We start from the raw sequence: 23,517 nt of genomic DNA, 5'->3' as shown, positions 1-23,517 counted from the left end.
ACGAAGTCGAACGGGAAAACGCGACGATAGGGGTGACAGAGGCAGAAATACTGGGCGCGAGCGAAGATATCTCCTGCTGGTGCACAGGTGTCAGACGGCCCACTGTCATGCTGCGGGGGACAACATGTGCAACAGACGCAAACACGAAAATGGGAAAATGGTGACGACGGTCCGTGGGAGCGCAACGGCATGCTGTAGAATAACGTCGACAAGCGGGGAAACGATGTAGTCACCATCAGTAACATGTAGTCGAGCGTTAAAAGGTACAGGTTTGAGGCCGCAACCGGGTGAATTCGACAGAACACCGGAACGAAGGACGTGCATCAGAAACAAAGTAGCTGTCAGAAAGAAGGTTCAACTGCACAACACCTCTCGCACAGTCTAGTAACGCTGAATAGGTGGAAAGGAAGTGCAGGCCTAAAATGTCGTCATGCGGACAGCACTCTTGCACAATAAATGAGATGGTGGTTTTATCGCTGGCAATCGTTATTTGTGCCACACGTATGCCGACAACCGGTAGCGTAATGCCGTCGGCAACGCGTACTGTGAACTGTACGGCAGGTGTGAGCACCTTTCTGAGTCTTTCGCGAAGGACGGCATTCACAACAGGCATCTGCTCACCGGAGTCGACGATAAATTTGAGCGGCTCTCCGCCTACCTAAACGTCTGATATAATTTCAAGGGTAGGCAAGGTGATCAGAGGATTTGCAGGCTGGATCGTTGATGCAGCGTTACATCCGGGATCTGCGCCAACTAGTTTTCCTTTGGTGACACGTTCGTTCATGTAGAAAAGGTGACTGGCTCTGGGGCCGGGAACACTCGTCGCTGTCGGTGCTCAGCCCACCTGCTTCCCACGTAGAAGCCAGCCTGGCGGCACTGGTTTGCGTGAGAGCCACAGCGCCGCTGGTGCTAGCAAATCATAACCGGAGGAGGAAAACGGCGCCCAGAGTTACCGGGGCTTCGACGGCGGCGTCGTGACGAAGAACGTGGCTGATGTGTTCATATGGCAGCGACTTCGGCTGTCAGTCGGTGAACTTGTCGTGTGAGCTCCTCGTTAGCTTCGAGGAGGTGCGCGCAGCTGTCGCCCGCGGGTGCGCGTAGGAACGGAGGGACAATTTTAGGGTTAATTCGTGTGCGCTTGCGGATTCATAATGATGGCGCCAGTGTTCGATGTGTCTGAGATGCGTAAGAAATTAGTAAGAGCAATCTGGTTACTTACTCGAACGTTTGGTTCGTCTGCCTCAATAGCGAGGGAGAAAAACCCAGTTTGAAATTTAGGTGAACCTGGAAACTCCAGGTCATACTTTTCGCCACCTACTGCATCATAATGCCATCTTACATTGTTTCCGTTAACATCTGTCTTTACCCACCATGTCTTTTCGCTATGTAATCTGACCTCGGCTTTCGTGCTGTAAGAGATAGTGAAAAGACATTTAAAACAGAGAAATGCAATGAAAGGTATAGCGGCCACAGCAGCCGTGAGTGCCTAATATTACGTCTGCTTGGATCGCGCCACGTTTATTAGGAAGCAAAACCTGCGTCCATTGCTGCGCTTTCCCGTAGGTAGGTATCCATTTGATAAAACGCCGGTTTTGTGTTTCACTAATGTTGTATAGAGCTTGCTGGGATATCTGGGCCCGGAGTGCAATAATTAGGTCAATTATATATATCTGAGAGTGCACAACTATTGCAGAATGCCACACTTCAGTGTCAAAGTTTCGAAATTGGGAAGTTTTTTTAGCGTGGTTCAGTTATAATTATTTATAGTTAAAGATAAATTTTCTTTTAATTTAGCCTGGACACTGAAGTACATACCAAAAAAACTTCCAACACAATGCCTAGCTATTTCAGCTAAAAAATAGTATGTTACTGAAAGGCGTCCTGAACTGCCCCTTTGGGCTTGGTGAAAAACAGTCCGCGGATAGCATATGCTGTTGTGGATATCTCAGCCAAAGTTCGCACTCGAACGCTGCTCACGAAGTTCACAAAAGGAGTGCGAAAAGGGATTCTTAGCAAACAGCCGCTTTTCTAGCCGAGACCTCACCCTCACTCGTTCGGTTGGTCCCGCAACGACTGCCATGGGTCATCGTAAAGCAGAATGTCACTGATGAGTGCTATTCGCCAGACTGAATTTAATTCGGGGGTTTCAGAAGACCGAAACTCAATTTTGTTGTGCAGCACGCCATAGTGGGGGACTCAGGATTAATTTTGATCACCGGTGCTTCAATAACGTGCCCTCAATGCATGGGACGCTGCTCTTTCCACCAAAACGCAGCAGCCGCTAGCACCATATCCGAGTCGCCGAGTACGCCACTGAGTTCGCGCTCAAGCGAGGGAACAATTATCAGCGTGCGCTGGCACCGGAATGCCACGTTTCTCGTATTGGAGGCCACGCGTGGACTGACACGGCAGTGACGCTAGATGGCGCAGCGTGACAAGAAAGAAGAGCGAAAGAGGAGCCCCGTTGCCACATGACGCGTTTTGCAGCGTTCGTACACACGGACGTGCCGTACATTTCGCACGCCATGCGCAGGCTTCGGGGGGGGGGGGGGGGGGGGGGGGCGGCTCCAGATGACGCTCAGTGCTCATGGTGAAGCGCGAAAGAATAGTCCCGTTAACGTACATCCCTCAAACATAACTCGTGCCGAAAGTGGCGATACGTTGTATCGCTCTGTTGATTTAATGCTACCGCATTACCGTCGGCAGTCATCGTCAACTTTTTCTGTCACCTGTCTTTCTATCGCTTGAACTGTAGCTTGTTTCTCCTTCTGCTTGTGTGGCAGTCTTCGAGCGCATCTTCCAGCCCAAGTACCACGTCTCGCGCGGATCACAATTACATAGCCGGTTTAAAGCATCATTTGTCCCTAGAAGATGGTATACGTTCTTCGTGATTTTGTTCGCGTGATGTGTTCCGCCATTCTACGTTTGCCATGACTATTTTTGCACCCATGAGCTCATGAGCGGCAGTAAATTTGACCCCGTAGGATTTTATCGAAACGCTGCTTCTCGTTTCTGTGTCGAAACTCGGTAAGGTTTCTGACAGAATAGTCAGGCGATGAATATTTATATTATGCGATTCTTAGTAACTGGTGTTTGTTTGTTCGATTCATTAATGACTACGAAAAACAGTCCTCGTGTTTCTAGAAGAGACCCATGAGTTGTTCTGGCTTAGACCAGGCAACATCCCGAGTGATATCGGGAGCTTGTTCAGAAACACATACTTTCGTTGTATGTTTAGTAGAGCCCGAGAGGACAAGCGGATCGTTGTTTTACCTGCTGTTTTAAGTGCAGTGTTCGAGTCCTTGTGCAGGTGTTTATATTCCATGTTTAAGTTGATCTGTAGTATTTCTGCTTTTACACCGCACATTTGCACGATTCTTCGTGTGTGGTTGCTTTTCCTGCCAAGCATAAGATGTTTGTCACTATTGACGATGCCATTCATTAAACATAACATGCTTAAAGCGTCTTAGTTATACGCCTATAAACGATCTCTTTATATATATAAAAATAAACTCCTAAACGATACAGAACGTTCCCCGTATGACTACAGCATACGTAACAGGCTAATACTAGTGCCGCTTACACCGACAGATTACGGTTGATCTAGGCTGTATTACTGCATACCAACGCTATACAGCCTCTTAAAAGCTGTTTTTTCGGTGCCCCACTCGGCAAGTTTAAATCGGTGGTGCGTGATTAGCTGATGAAGCAATGACCTTTCCCTCTCTTCTTCTGGCTGCTACATTTCCTGCAGTGCTTATGCATTCTGTGATAGTGTCCACCATGTATGCTGTATCTATATCAAGCAAGTTCATTTCTTCTTCATAATGTCTGTGTGTATATATAATTGTTCGAATTTGTGAAATCCACTGCCTGTTGCTCTCTGTAGGCCCCTAGGTCCCATCAAGCTCTCCGCGACAGCTTTCTACCTCGGGGCCCCCAACTAGTGCGCTGGAAATAAAGTGGATTCTGATTCTGATGTCCATGGTTCCTTCTGCGCCGGCAGATATTATGATGCCACCACAAGACTAACTTAATTCACATAAAACACTCAAGGCATGCTGACCGAAACTTATGACCGGCAGTACAGCTTAATGCTATCTCTCGTCTTGGCTCAGAAATTCCAAGCCAAGACATACCCATGAACTGTATAATTGTGTTACGTTTTCTTTTTTTACCACCACGTGTCGTTTAGACTTTAGAGAACAGAAATTTGCGCCCTGATGCATCTCATGACGCCCAACTAATAAAAACACAGTAAAAAACACACACCCTGAAACCGTTACTTCCCCTCGGTACATGAAAACGAGCGCTCTTATGTATCAGCCTTATCTTGAACGCGACCGGCTAATTGCTCGACTGGCAATGAGTCGATTATTTTGTTAGAAACGTTGCGAGACAGGGTGTCGTTTTTCCGGATGAGACGTCTGGCCGAAATTACTCCTCCCGCGAAGCTTCCCTTTGTTTTTGTTGTTGTTGTTGTTGTTTTTTCTCATATCCGTGCACCACTGCGGCCGCGGGCTTGCGTATAGACAGCGTAATGTGTCGCGGGATTCGTATAGAACCGGTGTGATGCATTAAGAGGAAGCTTAAGCTCGGGCCCATATCCAATGCAGACGGCTCCAATACATGCAAAACGCATAAATGCTTTTATGAGAAAACCACTGAACCGATCTGAATAAAAAGTATTGCATTTTAAGAGAGAACGTTGAATCGAAGTGACTGCAGTAATAATAATTTTGATTAATATATCGCATTTTTGACAAGAATTGTTGGAAATCGGTAAATCTTAAAAATGGAGCTGCGAAGTTGACAAATAAGTTACTGAGCATCAAACAACTGATATCGAATTTTTGTAAACTGCATGCTTTGGTGCATTTAAATCGGACGGATTTGATGTATAAATTTACGGCTGACGTGCATTTGTTGCAATGCTTGTAAAGGTTTTGCAGATCGCCAGGTTCAGAAGTTAGTGGTATATTTAAGACTAGCGTACGATACATTACTGTTATCCAGATTAGATGAAACATTAGGTGCCGCCTACAGAATTGTGATAAGGCTTTTATTTTCTCAGGTACCGAATTGTATAATTAAAATATTGTTTCTTGAAATTTCGCAAGTATGTTGAATTTATGTAAACAAGATGCCAGCTAAACATAAATTTTGCTTATGAAATCAGATTTTAAGTGTTTCTTTTAAGGCTAACATAACTGATTAATTTTCGTGCAACGTCTGTCAAGAGTAAAAATTGCTCATGACCCTTATAGGAGCTAAAGCTTCCCCCCTTAGCTACGATTTAGAAAGATATTGTTGCGGAGGGAAGAAACAACACGGCAAACGTATTTATAGTACGCACAATAATTTACAGTAACATACAAACACATGTCTAAAGCAGGCTCGTCACTGTGGCGTCGTCTGCTTTAGTCCCAAGATCGTGCTGATCTTCCTCAACGTTGTGCAGAGCAGCGTAACAATATATTTCTTAAGCTGCTAAAGAAGAAGAGCAGAGAAAGAGAGAAGCCAGTGTTGTGAATCAGAAGGACGTCTGGTTAGCTAAATATTATAAATGCTTAATTTTGGAATTTTAAACGTTAGATTCCATAGTTTGGTAAATGCCGTGCGCAGCAGAAACTTTCAAAGCGCTACGCTACAAGGTGTCTTCCAGCGGTCATATTCTTCTTTAAAAAGTCTGAATATGCAGCTGAAATATTACCAAGATATAACTTGACGGTCTCAAAAACGCACAGCCTTTGTGCAACCTTATTGATTCCAGCATAATTATCACTAAAGCTGACTCTGTCCAGTAGCTGCAGTAGAAATTCCAACACCGTGTAATATTACCACACAGCATAAAACATTGCGCGCATGTGATTCGCACTTGAACCCCATCTCCTCCACACGGAAAGACAGTGCAAGGTCTTGTTCTCCAAAGGTACCTTAGACCGTAAGTATAATGCTTACATAAAGCCACAAATAACCAAACGAATTAAGCTTTGCACACACATCTTACGTATCCTGCACCATCTCTAGAAAAATAAAGTCATTGCCTTGTTCAGCTGACCAAGCACGATGGAGTAGCCTACTACATGCGTTGTTTTACATATGTAAATATGGAAAAAGTAGCTTTCACTAACTATCTGCCGACTTAATAATTATTCCAGAGAATACTGAGTTGGTGCTGTGGTGAAGAACTTTTAATTTTTTGTGTTATCCTGGTGTCACCAACATCCGCCAATCGTACTGCTATCGAAATTATGCGTGATTTAAACTTAAGTAATGAATAATTAAACTATTTGTTAAAAATTTCTTGTTTGAAAAACAAAGGGACATGGCTTTAGGAAGATGAATGGCGAAAGGAGCTAATTGCTAACCTCTGGTTTAAATTGTCGAGCCTTCAATTTCTCGCGAATCCTTCTGACTCCTCGAGCACCCGGGAAAAGCTCTATGAGAGGGTGATTCATAGCGCACTGCAGCGTTACTTGGAAGGACGGAACTGGTGCCCGGGCTCAATGAAACAATTTCGTATGGGTTTAGCGTGGCAAGACGCGTTCCTCCTGCTTAGAGACGAAATTCTAACTAATATATCGTACGGTGACGAGAGACTAGTGTAGCCCTAGACCTCAAAGGAGCCTTCGACAACGTCTCTCACGCCGCAATACACGAGGACCTCGAAGTCGTGTGTTGTGGCCAGCGAACCTAGCATGACATAAGGCCGATTGTCTCCAAGTGCGAGGCCCGCATCAGTATTGCCCAAATCACATAGGGGATATTTAAAATGCATAGCAATAGAACACCTCAGGGATCGATAATATCGCCTCTGCTCTTCAGCATGGCGATCTATCGCCTCGCACGTAACTTGGATCGGATATCCGACCTAGGTTACATGCTCTACACGGACGACATCATGCTGTGGGCGAGCCGATGTTCTCTAGGGGATAAAGAACAGACGCTCTAAATTGGAGTTTTAGCGGTGAAGAAATTTTTCCTAGGAAGCAGGCTGAAGTACGCGCCAAAAAATCGGGTCATCGGGGATCACCCTGAAGGCGACAAATCAATAGAGTCGGTTTACATTGTGGTGGAGGGCAACATGATCCGAAAGGCACCCATGATGCGAGACCTGGGTTTGTGGCGTCAGATTGACGGAAGAACTGTATAGAGGCTCAATCGGTAAAATCCACAATCCACAACTTAGCCCAAATGGTACGTCGAGTGACGTACCAATATGTGGGCATGCGAGACCTGAGGCTCGAATAGGGCTTAGCAATTAGTCGAATCCGGTGTGGCTTACCCTACCAAATCCTGAACAAGGAAGAGGAAAGCCAGGCCAACATGATTATTAGAAATGTTTGCAAGGCGGCTCTGGGCCTGCTCAAATGTACTTCTGCGGAGCGCACGCTCGCTTTCGGAATACATAATGGTTTCGATGAACCCAGGCAGGCCACTCTGATGCGACAGAAAGAACGCCTCAGCTTCACAAAAAACTGGTAAGGCTATATTTGCTCGACTTAATATACCGGAATACCCGATTTATTTCATCGAACAGGTCGTAGCACTTCCTTTTTCCGTCCGATCCAAAATCGCAGTAGCTCCAATTGCCAAGAAGATGCATCTCAGTACAACAACGAAAACCGCAAAGCACGCGCACAACATATTCACTCGATGTACTCTAATCAACCTAGGTAGTATACGTACTGCAGAGACACAGCTACGTATGTAAATGCGATCTGTGAACGGCGAAGTTGTGAACGTGATCTGTCAGCAGCAAATAACCGAGTCTGCAGCGGCGGGATACGCCACCTCGGCAGAAATGTTGGCAGAGGCGATCGACCCCATTCAGGCAGAGCGTTCACAAAGGAAATTGGTTGTGGTCACGGATTCCCGGGCGACACGTCGCATGTGGCTCAAGAGGCACGTGACTTAGGCTAGCTACACGATAATATCCAAATCTATTAAATACCGTTATCGCCTTTTCTGGTGCCTGGTGCGCGTGGCGGTACATGCGAGTGAACAGGCTAACACTTTAGGTGGTTGGTGTACCAGCCGAGTGACGGCGTCCACTTCAAAACTCAGCCATACGCATTATTCCTCTCAATATCCAATCAATTTAATACCAAGGACATCTTTTCACGTCGGCGTAGAATCCGCTGAAAATACCCTCCGCCTCACCCACAGCTTACCAGGTAAAAGGCCGGCGATTGGCGCCAAATACATACTAGCGTATTCCCACCAATTAAATTTCCAAACGCCATCTATCCCACCCGCTGTAGAGCCAACTGGCATTCGTGCAATGGCATACCCACTCTAATGCTTGTAACATGGGTGTGCACTAAGCATGCCCATGTGCCAAAAAACAATACCACAATTGAGCAGTGCGAGGCACTGCACGCCCGTTCCGACTTCTCAGGAGAAAAGTCCTGAATTAGCCAGCTCAGGCAGGCGGCAGGGGCCAGTGGGGCCAGGACGCGGGGCTCCAGCCTCCTTAAAATCTTTTCCTCCAAAATGAGGTTTCCTTATATATACTAATCTTCCTATTTTCATTAGCTTACCTGCACCTCAACCAAATTGAGGCTTGAATTTTGTAAGAGCTACACCACAGTAGGATTATGTAATAATTATTCAGCGTTTATCTTTTCTGTGATGATCGATTTATCTCTAGAGAAATAAAATACTGACAGAAATATTATTAGAGTCCTCTCTGACCTTGACACCGTAACTAATTGGTGTAGCGGATGGACGGATGAATAACTTTATTGACGTTCCTCGGTGCGCGCGATGAGCGCGCCGCGGGCCGCTCCCACGTCGGTAGAGAGAGGCCATGCCCTTCTGCAGCGTCGCGGGCTCGATGGATAGGCCACAGCTGTGCTTCAAGGTCCGAGCTACGCAGAGCTCGGTCCCACTCTTCATTGGTGGTCCTGGCCCCCGGTGCCAGCGGGCAACCCCAGAGCATGTGAGCACGGCTAGTTTTACAAAAGCGACACGCATTGCGAGAGTGCGCGTCCGGAAAGATTTTGTGCAGGAAGGCCGGGGATGGGTAGGTGCGCGTCTGAAGCCGCCTCTACAGTGATTTGTTGTGCTTTATTTCGTGTTTGTGCGGTAGCGGCAAGGTTTTCTTGACTAATTTATTGTGCTGGGTGAGATCGTTGTAAGTGACGAGGGGGTCGCGCCAGCTCTTCTATCCTGCCGAGAGGGAGTCCGGGCTCGCACGGTGAGTTAGGTCTGGAGCGGCCTCGTGTGCCGTCTCGTTGAGGTTAGCGAGCGGCTCCTCGAATGGTGCCGTGTGCGCCGGGAACCAATTGATGTAGTGTGGGGTGAGGTGTTGAGTACCAAGTATTCTGCTAACGGTCGGCGATATCCCCCCTGTTCCGAGGGATAGAATTGCCCTCTTGGAGCCGCAGTATACCAAGCTTGGAGCCACAGTATACCAAGCAGCGCAAGGCTGATGGCCGCCTGCTCGGCCACCTCAGGACTATCAGTGCGGTCCGTGCACGGTTTGATGACCATGCCATCTTTGTCTGCCTGTCGGTGGAGTGCTTTGGTACGAGCAAGTCTTCTGGTGATGCTGTGCTATGGGTTCATATTCCTGGGCAACGAGACTGCCCTGTTCTTTTTCCTCTGGTCGGGTGTGAGCCCGTGGCTGCTACACTCGATTTCACGAGGCGCGAAGCCAATTTCTCGTAGGATTCATTTGCCCGCAGGTGTGCCGGACAGCCTGGTGATCTGTGCCTGTTCCTGTGCCTCCTCAATCTCGCTCAGCGTGTTGTCATGCCTAGTGCGTCCAGTGCCTCCCTGCTCGTGTGCATGGGTAAACCCATGGCTCTCTTGGCGACCTTGCGCAGGAGCGTTTCAAGTTTGTCTGTCTCCACCTTGGAGCAATTGTGCATGGCCGCGTTGTACACAAAGTGACGTATTACGAAGGCCTGTGCCAGTCTAAGCAGGTTGTCCTCCTCGAGCCCATGATGCCTGCCGGTCATTCGTCTCAGTAGGCATGTGGCGTTCTCGCCCTTCGTGGTGAGCTTAGTGACTGCGATGGTGCTTGAGCCATTTGCCTCTATTGTCATATCAAACGTCTTGACCCGACCGACCTCCCTTGTCGTGTTGCCTTCAGCGGTGTACAGGCGGACGCATGGGTCGGCGCCTGTGCCCTCATCTCTTGGATCTATAGAGCAGCAGCTCAGAGTTGCAAGGCGAGCACCACAGGCCTGTTGGTTTTAGTTACTCCTCAGTGGTTCGCATCGCAACCTGTAAAGTGTGCTCGATTTGTCCTTCGCTCACCTTTGCCACCCTCATGGTCACGTGATCTGCATAGATGGTATGTTGGAGGTTCTTTATTCTAGTCAGTTGCCTGGACAGTCCTACAATGGCCAGGTTGAGGATGGTAGGGGATATCACCGAGCCCTTCGGGGCACCCCTGTGGTCCAGTTCGACAGGCTGCGACTACAGGGAGCCGACTCGTAGTGAGGCTTGCTTTCCCCACAGGAAGTCACGGATGTAGTCATGGAGACGTTGACCAAGTCCGAGTGTTGAGATTTGTTGTAGAATGAAGGAGTGCCGTATGTTATTAAAGGCATTTTCTAGGTCTAGGCCTTGGATGGCATTGACGCCTCTTGTTGTGCTGTCTATTATCTGGCTTTTAACCAGCTTCAGAGCGTCTTGCGCCACCAGCCCCTGACGAAAGCCAATGATGTTTTAGGATATATCTCGTTGTCTTCCACGTAAGACTTTATACGGTTAAGCATCGCACGCTCTATGGTATTACCCACGCACGACGTAAGCGAGATTGGTGGCAGATTATCCATGTTAAGAGGTTTTACGGGTTTCCGTATTAAGAAAGTTTTAGCCGTATTCTATTCTATGGGAACTGCCGCAACGTCGCGTATCATTACCTATCGAAGTGAGCTGTTCCACGCCGCCCTCGTCCAGATTGTGGAGAGCCTTGTTGGTAATGTTTTCTAGCTCCGGTGTGAATCGGCTGTTGAGACATCTGAGCGCTTGTATGATCTCTTCCGTAGTGAAGTCGGCATCAAGCTGCACGTTAGGTCGACCCGAGTATTAGAAGAACGCGTCCGCGGGAGCGGCTGTATCTGTCATGGCGAAGTACCTGGCCATCAGTCTTACTATAAGCCCTTCCGGTGTTTCAGACTTGCATGCCTCGTATAGCAGCTTTCTCATCGCATCCCTCAGCGAGGTCTTCGTATTCCAAGAAAGTTCCAAGAGCAGCCTTTGTGTACCTGCCAGTCAATATTGTTGCACATCTCGTCCCATTGCTGCCTAGTTATGGTGGAGCAGTGCTGTTTGATATTCAAGTTTAGCTCCGCAATTTTCTTCTGCAGCCGACGGTTCAGGTGTTGCCATTTCTATCTTGGCCGTAACGATTGCTTGGCTTCTAGCATGTGGGCGAGTGTAGTGTCCATCTCAATTTGCAGGTCGGTGGTGACCGTTAGCGTTGCTGCCTCGAGATCCATCTGGAGTTACGCCATCCACCCGTGTAGGGTTGCATCCACGGCCTCCGGGGACCTACCGGTGCTCATCTCTCTGAACATGTCCAAATCCACTAATTTGATTATTTTTCCTCGGTTCTGTGCGAGCCTACCCTAGTCACTGTAATGTTGTGGTCGCTGCCCAGATCCACCCCTGTGTTAGATCACCCTCGAGTACTGTTCTTAGTGAAGGCTAGGTTGGGCCTTGTGTGCCTGCTGGTGCAAGTTCGCCATCTTTTTGGTTGTGTCGGGTCGGTTATGAGCTCGAGACCTGCCTCGATGCTCTCTTCCCATAGATATGTGCCCTTAGGTGTACTCTGCACGTATCCCACACGTCGGATGTGGGTCACTAAAGTCTCCTGCCTCGGTCAGGAGGTTACTGACTGCCAGGTGCATGGCTTTGGTTGGGAAATCCCATAAACCCTGCCTGTGCTGTTTCGGGCTGCTGTATGCGTTGATGATGAACATTTACTTGCTACGTTTCCCCTTGCCAGATAACTCTACTATCACATGTTCGATGTTATTAGACGGCATGTGGATGTCGTACTGTACGAAAGTAAGCTTGTTTCATACCAAAGTGGCAACCCCCCTACCGTCGGAATGTGTGTCATGGGTACGATAGCCCTCAATTGTTTTTTGCTCCGCGAGCGTTTCCGGGAGCAGGATCACGCTAGGTTTCATTGCGTGTTTCCTGGGGTACTGCTGTAGCGTTTGTGCCTTGCCTCGCAGTCCTCGACAGTTCCACTGCCCTACTATGAAGTTGCTAGTGGGTCCTCTCATCATGAGGGGTTCTATGCATGCTGGCGTGACTACCTGGCATTACTAGGTCCGTTGGTTGACGGGCCGCCATCCCGGAGAAGGTAGTCGCTCGGGGTCCTAGTGCAGGGGCCACGACGTTGTCTAGGAATTCCTCAATCGTTTTTCAGCGTTGGTTCTATCTTTCTTCCATAGCCGCCATGTTGGTTTGCAGACTGTTCATGTTAGTGTGTAGGTTGGCTACATTTGTTTCCAGACGAGCGAGGTTGGATTCCATGCCGGCTACCGACACCGTTAGCAGCTTGACACTGTCACTGTGTGCACCTAGTAGCTCGCGTTCTTCGAGCGAGCGCCCCGGGCCTCCGTCGATTCTTGTTCGTCATTGAGAGCCCTGCGTTTGGTGGGCCTCTCACTATTGAATTCTTCAACTGTGTCGTTAATGATCGGTTGTGGTTGGGATGTCGGCTCAGCCGTCATCCTAGCCATATTGCCACTCCTATGGTCCTCTACTTCTTTCATGAGGTTGTGAATCACGGTTCGCCTATGCCCGTTTTCGATTTATAGCTTAGCCAGCATGCCATTGCTCAGATGCCCCATAGTCGCACCCCCGGTTACCTTGTTTGGGCTGGTTTCCCTCAGGCGGTCAGCGCATATTGTGCCGGTTGTCGCCAGTCTGCCTCCTGGCTGCTGGTCCTCCAGGAGCTGAACGCGGCTCGTCCCACTGCCTCTAGGTCCTGAAATTGAGTGCCCCCTGCTTTGGGAGCGTCCTCTCGGTCCGGATCTGCCTCGGGATCTGAAGCGCCCCCTGAAACCGCAGCGTCCCGGGGATGGTAGCTGACCCTCGGCTCCAGTGTGCCTGGCCCGCTAGTACCCAGCCGTGGCCCGGCCTCGATGGCCTTGGGACCTGAGGTTGGCGTCTGGGGCCTCGGCGACACTCAATGCCCCCACCTTGTTTCATCTTCTGCGTCGAACCACGTGTGCTATCTCATATCTTTGCACCACAAAACCTAGCACATCACAAAACACACCTCAAAACCTAACCCACATAAGGTAGGTACACGCCAAAATAACTAAACACATGCTTTATACGCCGCTTCTCATAACCAGGAATTCTGGACACATCCTGAAGTACTTCACAGCAACGCTCATTGGCAACCTAATGGGTTCTGCCGAGAGCATTTGTGGTGCGTTAAAGTAGTGTTTTCATCAGGGATGGCCGGTGAAGACACACTTAACATTATGGGCAAACAGTTTTCAGTCCTTCCGGCAGAGCGAAAATTACGGCGACTTTTTTTTTGCCTTCAGTTCGCGGAAACTGGCGTAGGCGAGTGTAGTGCACGCAGAGGTTATGGCGTCGTGTGCTGCAATTGGCCCGCTGTGCTGTAGGCAACGACCGCAGACTGCGCGTGGTCTTCTGCACCAGCAGACGAAAAACGCCCGACTTCGCGCTTACCGGCTACATATTTCAGTGTAAGAGGTGACAACACCAAAGGGAGCGTCACATCCAGCCTTACTCGTAGCCACCCGCCATCACCCCATGCAGGAGCAAGTGATACTTGTCCCACATGCTGATACCGCTGACTGACAACAATGCGCACAAGCTTAGCACTCCCTACCCCATGGTACACTGAAACTAAATGAATACACGATTTTTCTTTCATCAACAAATCTAGACAGCCTGCAGTTAAATACATCGCGAGTGCGCAGTGCACGAAGACGATTTCTCAACGCGTTTATTAGAGTGTGGAGTCTGAAACAGTCCTCAGTATCTGGGAGTAAGATCCTTTTGTCTTCATGGAAGGTACACTCACCTTCCTCTGTGACGCAGGGTCACGCAAGCATTTCGCTACCGTCTTCGCAGCGAATATTCACTATTGTCGCTATATCAACGCTATCACTATCGTTTCTGTATCAGCGCTGTTACTGTCAGACCAAATGGCGCCATGCGATTGCAACGCCAGCCTGCTTGTTTGACTTCCGCTGCCTACACTCATTGAAACCAAAATGTAAAAGTGTACTTCTCATGCTACACTACAACTTTAAAATTGGCTTCATTGTGGAGATGCAGTTTTCTACAAGTTCAAAAAATGACATCTTCCTACATTAACTATGCTCGTGTAGCCAATTTAGGCAAAAAATTGCCCTATCCATTTTAAGAAGCGAAAAATTCAAACCGTAAAGCCATTATTAGAGCTGGCGTTCAAACGGTAAGTTCACAAAGAGTGTCATTCAGTCCGTTGGCACGCACAGCGTCCTTCGAGGCACTAGGGAGGGAGATGGAGTGTATATGCGTGTGAACGTGTTTAGGGTGAATGCACATGTTTTCGCATTTGAATCTGCATGCTCACGAGTGCGTGTATGCATCTGCGAACATATGCGCGTTTGTGTATGCGTGCCTTTCCGTGTGCGTACATTTTTTAACGCATGTACATGCAAGGGAGCGTCTAAAAGCTGTATGGGGGCGATGATGTGTGTTATTTGTGCGTCTGTGTGCGCTAGAGAGAGAGAGAGAGAGAGAGCAGTGCTCGTGTCATCATCATCATGATCAGCCTATTTTATGTCCACTACAGGACGTTGGCCTCATTGTGTCTTATGCGTGTGTGAACGAGCGAGCATTTCGTTGCTTGCACCTACTCACGGACACAATTAGGATGTGGAGTTTAAAATTATGGGGTTTCTACGTGCCCAAACTACGATATGATTATGAGGCACGCCAAGGTTGACGACTGGGCGTGTTGGTATAGCATATTAGAGGTTGGATTGCGCAATATTATGACGAGACACACAGAAGAGAAACACACAACGCAGATCGCTTCTGTGTGTCTCGTCAAAATGTTGCGCAATCCATCCTCTAATATGCTATACCAACACGCCCAGTCATCAACCCTGATAAAGCGCTCGGTGGTGTGCGTTTCTCTTCTCTGTGTCTCGTCAAAATGTTGCGCAATCTAATCTCTATCATGAGGCACGCCTTAGTGGCCGACTCGGGAATAATTTCGCCCACCTGGGGTTCTTTATCTTGCGCCTAAATCACGCTATACATATTAAAATTCAAATTCATGTACATGGGTGTTATCGCCTTCTGCTCCCATCAGAATGTGGCAGCCATGGCTGGGATTTCATTCCGCGACCTCGTGTTAGCAGCCGAACACCATAGCCACTAAGCAACCACGGCGCGGATATAGAGTTTATTTGAACCCGTATGTATATCCACAGAAACAAGAACGAAGGACTGATTTTATAGCATTATCCCTTTCTGAAAGCGAAACCGACGCAAAAAATCAAGGGAAATGCCGGTAGATACCACGCACTGCGGTAATCGATGTTATGCGAAGCAGTGTGTGAGGCCCTGACAAATTAATGAAAAGAATGTGAAAGCACTGCAGCGTAGGCGGCTGTTCAGTGACCTACATAATAAGCTCGTCATGACATTCATATCATGGCCTATTCTTTACGCTCGCCATACACTCTTCTCACACTCTGGAAATTTCGGTACGCACCAAGCTGTTAAAACCACCGTGAGAGCAAAAAGACCTTGGCAGCTGTTTAATGACCTATATGACACACATGTTATGATATTCATGTCATGGACTATCATTCGCATTCAACATACAATTGTGTATACAATATCATCAATCATCATCCTACAATACTAGACAATTTTAGAACATATCGTGTTAAAGAAACGGCCATGAGAGCAGCAAGACGTATGCGGCTAGGTACTGTAAAAGAAGCAAACGTTCGCCAAAAATTGCTACGCATTAAAAATGACTTAGGAGCCGTTCCACTCAGTGAACGCGGTTCATAAGCTAAGTTGTAGCACATCACACAGGGTTAGACAAAACGACATGTATTTATTTTCAGTAATTGATAATGGTAGTGACGATAGCTTTGTGATTATTGTGATATAGATAAATTGCTTCGGTTGCAAACTTAGACAGGGGGCCATATAACATAAAAATATTCCAATATGTTTTTATTCCAATCTTCTGACGTCACATATGTGTAACCGCCGACGCAAGCATCGGACAGTCACCCGCGGGGTTGTCTGAAAAATCCAATCACACGCTCTCCTCGTTCATGGGGGGTCACTTTTGTTTGCTTGAAAAACAAATAACTAACCTATCTAACTGGCTCACAAGAGGCGAAGGAGTACGCTCAATGTGAGAGGGATTCGATGGGGCCGAGCCAGTGCACTGAAAATAGGTAACCGGATGAAGAGGGTGGTGCCAACATCTGAGATTGGTCCGCTTTCCCTTACTTAGCTTGCGGTGCCTCGTCGACAATCGGGGCGGCATGCAACGGAAGCTTAAGAATGACGCTAAAACGAATCCTCAGCAAAGAAGAAGTGGCAGAATGAGGTCGTAAACGCGCCGAAAGTTGTCCAAAACGTTACACGGCCACGCAAAATTTTTGATTACACGCAAAAGAACCATGGTCTCCGGCAGGTGCGACTAGCCAGTGCCTACGCGATCGTCAGCAGCAATCTTTTATTCCTTGCGGAACGGGGCAGCCTGCGGCTACTCAGAAGAAAATTCAGTTTCGTTAGGCATATTAATACACCTGCAAGAATATCTCAAAGCAAACAATCCTGACATAATCGCGCTACAGGAATCCAACACCAAGAAAATAAACCTCCCCAGCTATAACACTATGGCACACACTGCCCGCGCCGCAATTCTTGTCAAGAAGACACTAACCGCACAGCCTCACGAAATAGAACACAGTGAAATCGAACACACTATAGTGGAGGTGTTGCCGACTCACAAGAATCAACAGAGTGTATACCTGGCCAATCTTTACAGCCCGCCGCTGGAGCAGCTACTCCACTACGACCACTTCGTCCGGGACCTTCGCAAGAACGTTAACGGCAACCGGCTTGTTGTAGTAGAGAACTTTAACGCCCCACACTCGGCCTAGGGCTGCCCCAATACTACCAAGAAATGGGCACGGGTTCACGACCCCGCACAGCAGCACGATCTTACGTTATGTAATGACCTGCTCCAACCCACCCGAGTGGACAACAGCTTGTCGAGGGACACGAATCCTGATCTCACGTTCACTCGAGACGTGCGAAAGGCCACGTGGGCCCGACTCCCGGACATGCTAGGGAGCGATCACCACATAATTCAAATCGAGGTTGCACAATTTCACCACGCGCCCAAGACAGGAAAGGCACGACTCACTGACTGGAATGCGTATTGGAATGAGCTTGACAACGATTCGGACATCAAAGACATTGAAGCTTGGCTGAACGGCATCGTAGGGGCGGCTGACGGCCAAACCAGGATGATTCAACTAGACGAGGACAATCCGGCGGTCGATAATCACCTACTGCGCTTATGGGGGTCTCGGCGATCGCTCCTCAAACGATGGTGGCGCCAAAAGCTCAACCGCAAGCTCCAGCGCCGAATCACCCTATTAGGCATGAAGGCACAGCAGTACGCTAAACAGCTAGCGAGTCAGAACTGGCGACCCTTCTGCGACCAACTTCAAGGGACCCTTGGCACAAAGAAGACTTGGCATATACTTCAAGCCCTGGCAGACGACACCCACACCAAAATCGAAGAAAGACATACAATTCACCGACTAATCCACAACTATGGTGGCACAGAGGCTCAGCTACTCCAAGAACTTTAGACGAAGCTACACGGCTCAGCTAACCCACAAACCACTGCCACCAACCTTCCCATCCCCAGGGAGTATCAAGGAGCGCCGAACGAAGAGCTAGATCGACCTTTCACGCAGGCAGAGTTACAGGCGGCCCTCTCTAGGCTAACACGCAATACGAGCCCGGGCAAAGCCAGAGTCACCAACGAGCACCTTCGACAGCTACCCCCTCGGGCGCTGACGGCTCTCCTTCGGTACTATAACGACTGCTGGATTAAAGGCGAGCTACCAAGAGCCTGGAAACACTCGGAGGTAACTATGGTACCCAAGCCAAACAAACCCATCTCCATCGCAAATCTCCGCCCCATTTCACTTACATCCTGTGCTGGGAAACGGCTTGAACACATGGTCAACGAGCGGCTCACCACACATCTCGAGGAAAACGATCGCTATTCGCAGACCATGTTCGGCTTTCGCCAGATGCTCTCCACGCAGGAGGTCCTCTCCCAGCTAAAGGGAGTTATTCTTGACCATATGAGCAAAAACAGCAAGTATTCTATTCTAGCTCTAGACGAAAAGGGCACCTTTGATAACTTGAGCCATGAAGCCCTTCTCCGTAACCTAGAAGATATTGGCTGCGGTGCCAAAACAGACGCCTACATGAGCGCTTTCCTCACCAACCGTATGGCCACGGTGGGGATTGCCAACCTCCTGGGCAAGACATTTCACCTACCTAAGAGGGGTACGCCACAAGATTCGGTTGTCTCGCCACTCCTCTTCAAGGTGGCCCTCCGCAAACTTCCCCGCCTTCTAGACACCGTCCCAGGGATATTCCATGCTCTATATGGAGATGATATCACACTGTGGACCAGAGGCGCGAGCATGGGCGAACAGGAGACCCGTCTTCAGGAGGCGGTCAACGCCATCGAACCATACCTAAACGCCTGCGGCCTCCACTGTGCCCCGGATAAATCCGAGCTGTTAGTACTCGGGGCACGAACCTGGGGCCGGCCCCCAAGCCACGACGCACGGGACCCACAAGTCGTTCTTCAGAGAGTCCCGATACCGAAGGTCGACTCACTTCGAATTCTCGGAGTCCATATACACAAGGGCGTGTCCGGCTCCGCCAAACTCGCCAGGCTACACAACACCGTGTCACAGCTTACTCATCCAATCGCCGCAATGGCCTCAAAGAGCACGACACCTTGCAAATGGTACAAGCGTGACTTTACAGCCGCATTCCATACGGAACTCCTTAACTCAGCCTGAAGAGAGCCGAGAAACAAAAGCTAAACCTCCTAATACGAAAGGGCACGAAGCTCGCCCTAGGACTGCTCACAACCGCCTCCACTGACCGATTGCTTCGCATGGTAGTTCACAACTCCTGGGAAGAACTCGCGGAAGCGCACCTCGTCAACCAGATCGAGAGACTCAAGCTCACAACCACAGGCCGAGCAGTCCTCCGACGCACAGAATACGTAACCAACGTAGAACACGATGTCGAACGTATGAAAAAAATCACGTCGAAGCTCCGAGAAGGTCTACAAGTTCATGGTTATATTGCGCTCAGTTTTACACACATGATATTAAGGAAGGACAGGACGTGCACGGATGTAGCGCAACTGAGCGCAATATAACCATGAACGTTCACCAAGTGCCCCCTTCATTGCTTTACTAAATGTCTACAAGCTCTTCATATTCCTCGAAATATGCATCCAGAACACCATCGAGGGAGACGGCTCGTCAGGGTAAAGGCTATCAGACACAAGCACCGTAACTACTTCCAGGCGCGCTACGTGGACGCAACCAGGTATCCGGGCCGAATCGCCTTCGCCATCAGCGTTACAGACTGCAAGGGTACGACACTGGCGTTGGCGACAATTCTCGCCAAATGCGCCGACACATCTGAGGAAGCCGCTATAACACTTGCCACCCATACAAGCGAGGATGCCATAGTGGTCTTCACCGACTCTCAAACAGCGGCACGTAACTACGTGAAGGGCAGGATCTCCATAAAAGCGATCAACATACTGAAACATGGCGACACTCCTCCCCCGTACACCGGCATTATGTGGGTTCCGGGACACGAAGGACTCGAGCGGAATGAAATCGCACACAGCGCGGCCAGCGCAAGCGTCAACCGGGCCTCCCCGCACGAGATTCTAGGCATGTTCCACCCACCCAAATCAGCGGAGGAAACCGAAATAATACCGCTAACTTATCAAGCACTACGTGCCGTGTGCTTGCTAAGTTTCCACCTGAAGCTATACAGTTACACCTCTCCACACTGCAACGTGCCAGACAGCCTGGCGCACCTCCTACTGCAATTAAAGAAAACCGGAGAAACCATCACAGCGGCACAACTAGTAGCAGCAGACGCAGACGTAAAGCTTCCCGCTGAAACGTGGAAGGCTGCGACCTCCGAGCCGGATCTGGTCGACCAGTGCGAACTCGTCGCCCGGGCACGGAGGACGATCCAAGCCAGAGGTTTCCTGGAATAAAGGACCCACCCACATCGACTGACAAGTCACTACTTCAAATAAAGGTTCCGTTCTCTCTCTCTCTCTCTCGGTCACGAAAGCTAGCTCTAAAAGTAATGCCTAGTATTCTCAGCCAGACTGAGAAACAAATAAAACTTAGCACACAACATAAATATGTAATAGCACTGAAACTTGGAACTAAGCTTATCACATTTCGGGGGCGTACTTCAACTGCAAATCCCGCAGCTAAATATAATCAGCGCTAATCTGCATGCACTAAAATGCTATTTTACGAAAACGATTCTGTTGGTTTTTTGTCATGTGCACTAAAAAATTGATAATGAGCGGGCTTTTTATGTCGTGTTTCCATAAATGTGAAGCGATGTTACGTGTCATGCACGGATTGCCGTTGGAATTCTCTGTACAGTGGACCATGGCACTCAGGCATAGACAGGGCGCTGGGCTTTTCCTGTGTGCCTACGCGTAGTGTTCCTTGACACAACGTGCAACATCAGCGAAAATTTGCCAAATACCCTGACATGATGTTCTGATGATGTAGCTGCCTGTACAGGTTGTACACTGCCGTGGCGAAGCCAAATGCCGGAAATATACTAACCAGAGACCGCAATCATCATCAAACGTCTGAGAGATGATACACAGGAGTATCGCAAGTCAACGAAGTTAAAGAGCTGCCGGAAGATTACCACCAGGGAAGCACTAGAGTAGTTAGTGTATCATGCGAGCCAAAGTTCAACCAAATCTTGCTGTGCTAAGTGACGCTTCTTTACTGCAAAAGGCATAGCATGCATAAGCGTTTTCCGGAGCTCGTCGCACGGTCACGTAATTGTGCGGCGTGTCCACTGTACAGAAAGATAAGCTAAACAGCCGCCTAGTATAAGAAATATTTTGCTCTAATAAGTGTTGGACAGACCTGATGCAGTAGCTCAGCTATTCATGGCTTGTGCTGCTGAAAAATGGATCAATCTGGGTCTCGCAATTCAGCGTAAGAGAAAAACGAGCTCCAAAAAGAAAGCTCCGAAAGCTTGAAAATTAGCAAAATTTTCTTATTCACATTTTATTGTTCTTGTAATTCCGATAGCTCTTAGGGCGGTCTCCTGCTTAGCCTATCTTCAGAAAATATTCCTGCATATTTCAATATTTGCATCAACATCTTCGAACGTATTCATTTTGCAGGCAGTCATTACTCTCACACTTGTACCCTGCTCAACAACGAATAATACAAAGCTACCGTACGTCCATCTTGGATGGAAGAATCCTTTTTAGCTAACTTCAGTAAAGTAGCCCAAGTACTTATGTTGCTCAGCACTCTTGACTTCAGTATATGCATTAATATAGCTAAAGTGGAAGGCAGAGTTGTCTTTCGGCAGTCACGATTAATCTTAACAAGCAAAGAAGGCATGCTGTGCCAGAAACGAGTATTTTAGAAAAGTTTATTTGGTTTCTCCTCCCTATAGCGTCGACACTGAAAATCTCATGATGCATGAACTCCAGTCAGTGATTAAACTCGTAACATAGCTCAAACACCTGTCCTACGCTTCAAATGCTTCAAACAAGTCGCACCAAACTGGGTCTGCAAAGAAAGGGCGCAATGCACATTCAGCGTATTAGAGGAATATCTTGAAAACCATTCAAAAGACAATTGTCCTGAACGGGTTGCCCGAATGCATTCAATGCAGCCGACTTGCGTTGCTTTCGGAAAATATTTTTTCATGTCCCGAAGCTACGCGTTCAACAATACCTTCGTTAATCACTCTATGGATGGATGGCAACAACTTTATTTTAAATCCGGCAAAGATTAAGGACCCGGGCTCAGGTCACCCATGAGGGGACTTCGAGGCCTTGCCTCGTCGCCGCCTCTCGGGCCTGCTAGACAGCCCACTCATGGGTCTTGAGGTCGGAGCTGCACAGAGCGGCGGCCCACTTCGATGCAAAAGCCTCCGGAGCTACTGCCATTGTAGCTCATCTAACACGATACTCCCACAACATGTATGAGAGTGTCGCTCTAGTTTCCTGACATATCTTGCAAAGATCACTGGAGCATTGCGCAGGGAAAATGTACCGCAATCGCACCGGACTGGGAAAGGTTTGTGTCTGTAGTTGTCGCTAGACAACTGCCTGGCGACGTTTGAGTTTGGGTGAGGTGGGGCAGTAACCGCCTGCCTAGCTGGTAGTGCTTGGTGAGGTCATTGTATCTGACCAAGAGTTCTCGCGTGTTTTGAACCAGGAGTTCCGAACTTGAAGAGGCGGTCTCCGATTCTGCGCGGCGGGTCGGTTCTCGCACAGAGCGGTGTGCTACCTCGTTCAAGTTAGGGGAGCCCTCATCGGTGGGGGTGGCGACGTGCGCTGGGAACCATATGATCGTGGTGATATCGAAGTGCTGTCGTCAACCTTTCCTTAGGATATGGAGAGCTTTGGAGGAAATGCGCCCCCGCGCGTCATTGCGAACTGCGGATTGTGAGTCACTAAGAATTATCTTGCAGAGGGGGTCGGTAAGCGCGAGTGCAATCGCTACCTCTTCAGCTGTTTCTGTGTATTCCGTTGCGACACAACATACGCGCATAAGCCGGGAGTTAACGGCTACGACTACTACCGTGAACTGGAGTTCTCGAGTGTATTCTTCCGCGTATACGAAGCGCGTAGTCCTCTTCCCGTCCAAGGAGCGCAGCAGCGCCTTGGAACGGGCCTGGCGTCGGCCCCGATTATATCCGGGGTGTATGTTTCGAGAAATAGGGGCGACGATCAGCGTGTTGCTGAGGTCGGGTGGAATGGCCTGTTTCCTACCATGTTGGACGTGGTAATCGACGCTGAGTTTCTGCAGGATGTACCGGCCCGTGGCTGTGAGGGACATGCGTTCGAGTTGCGTGGCTCATTGCGCATCCACGATTTCCTCAATCGGGTTGTATACCGCCAACTGTAGCAGACGAGCAGTGCTTGTGGACTCGGATAGGCCAAGGGCGATCTTGTAAGTCTTGCCTATAAGTGTGCTGATTTCCTATATTTCTGTGACGGTCCAGTTGTGGAAGGCAGCCACATACGTCATATGACTGATTGCGAAAGAGCGCATGAAGCGTATGACGTTGTCCTCCTTCATGCCCGTGTGCTTGTTTTTAATGAGTTTGATCAGGCGGGTAGATGCTGTAACCTTTCCTTCGATCTTGTGGATAGATTATATG

At 48.8% G+C, this 23,517-nt stretch overlaps 1 protein-coding gene across 3 annotated transcripts in view; it reads right to left on the bottom strand.

Annotated features, from left to right (window-relative positions):
* LOC129382418 (uncharacterized) overlaps positions 1-23,517 on the bottom strand; it is a 216,846-nt gene that overhangs the window by 75,532 nt on the left and 117,797 nt on the right. For 2 of the 3 annotated variants that reach the window (XM_055066304.2, XM_055066306.2), the window contains exon 4: positions 1,220-1,409. The exons of the other annotated variant lie outside the window; for it this stretch is intronic. In XM_055066304.2, coding sequence (XP_054922279.1) covers positions 1,220-1,409 — 190 coding nt within the window. The remainder of the gene's footprint in view (positions 1-1,219; positions 1,410-23,517) is intronic. 3 annotated transcript variants of the gene reach the window in all.

Source organism: Dermacentor andersoni, chromosome 6, assembly GCF_023375885.2.
Source record: "Dermacentor andersoni chromosome 6, qqDerAnde1_hic_scaffold, whole genome shotgun sequence".
In the NCBI taxonomy this organism is placed as follows: Eukaryota; Metazoa; Arthropoda; class Arachnida; order Ixodida; family Ixodidae; genus Dermacentor; species Dermacentor andersoni.
Note: the sequence above shows the minus strand (reverse complement) of the source record. Positions and strands in the feature narration are given on the sequence as shown.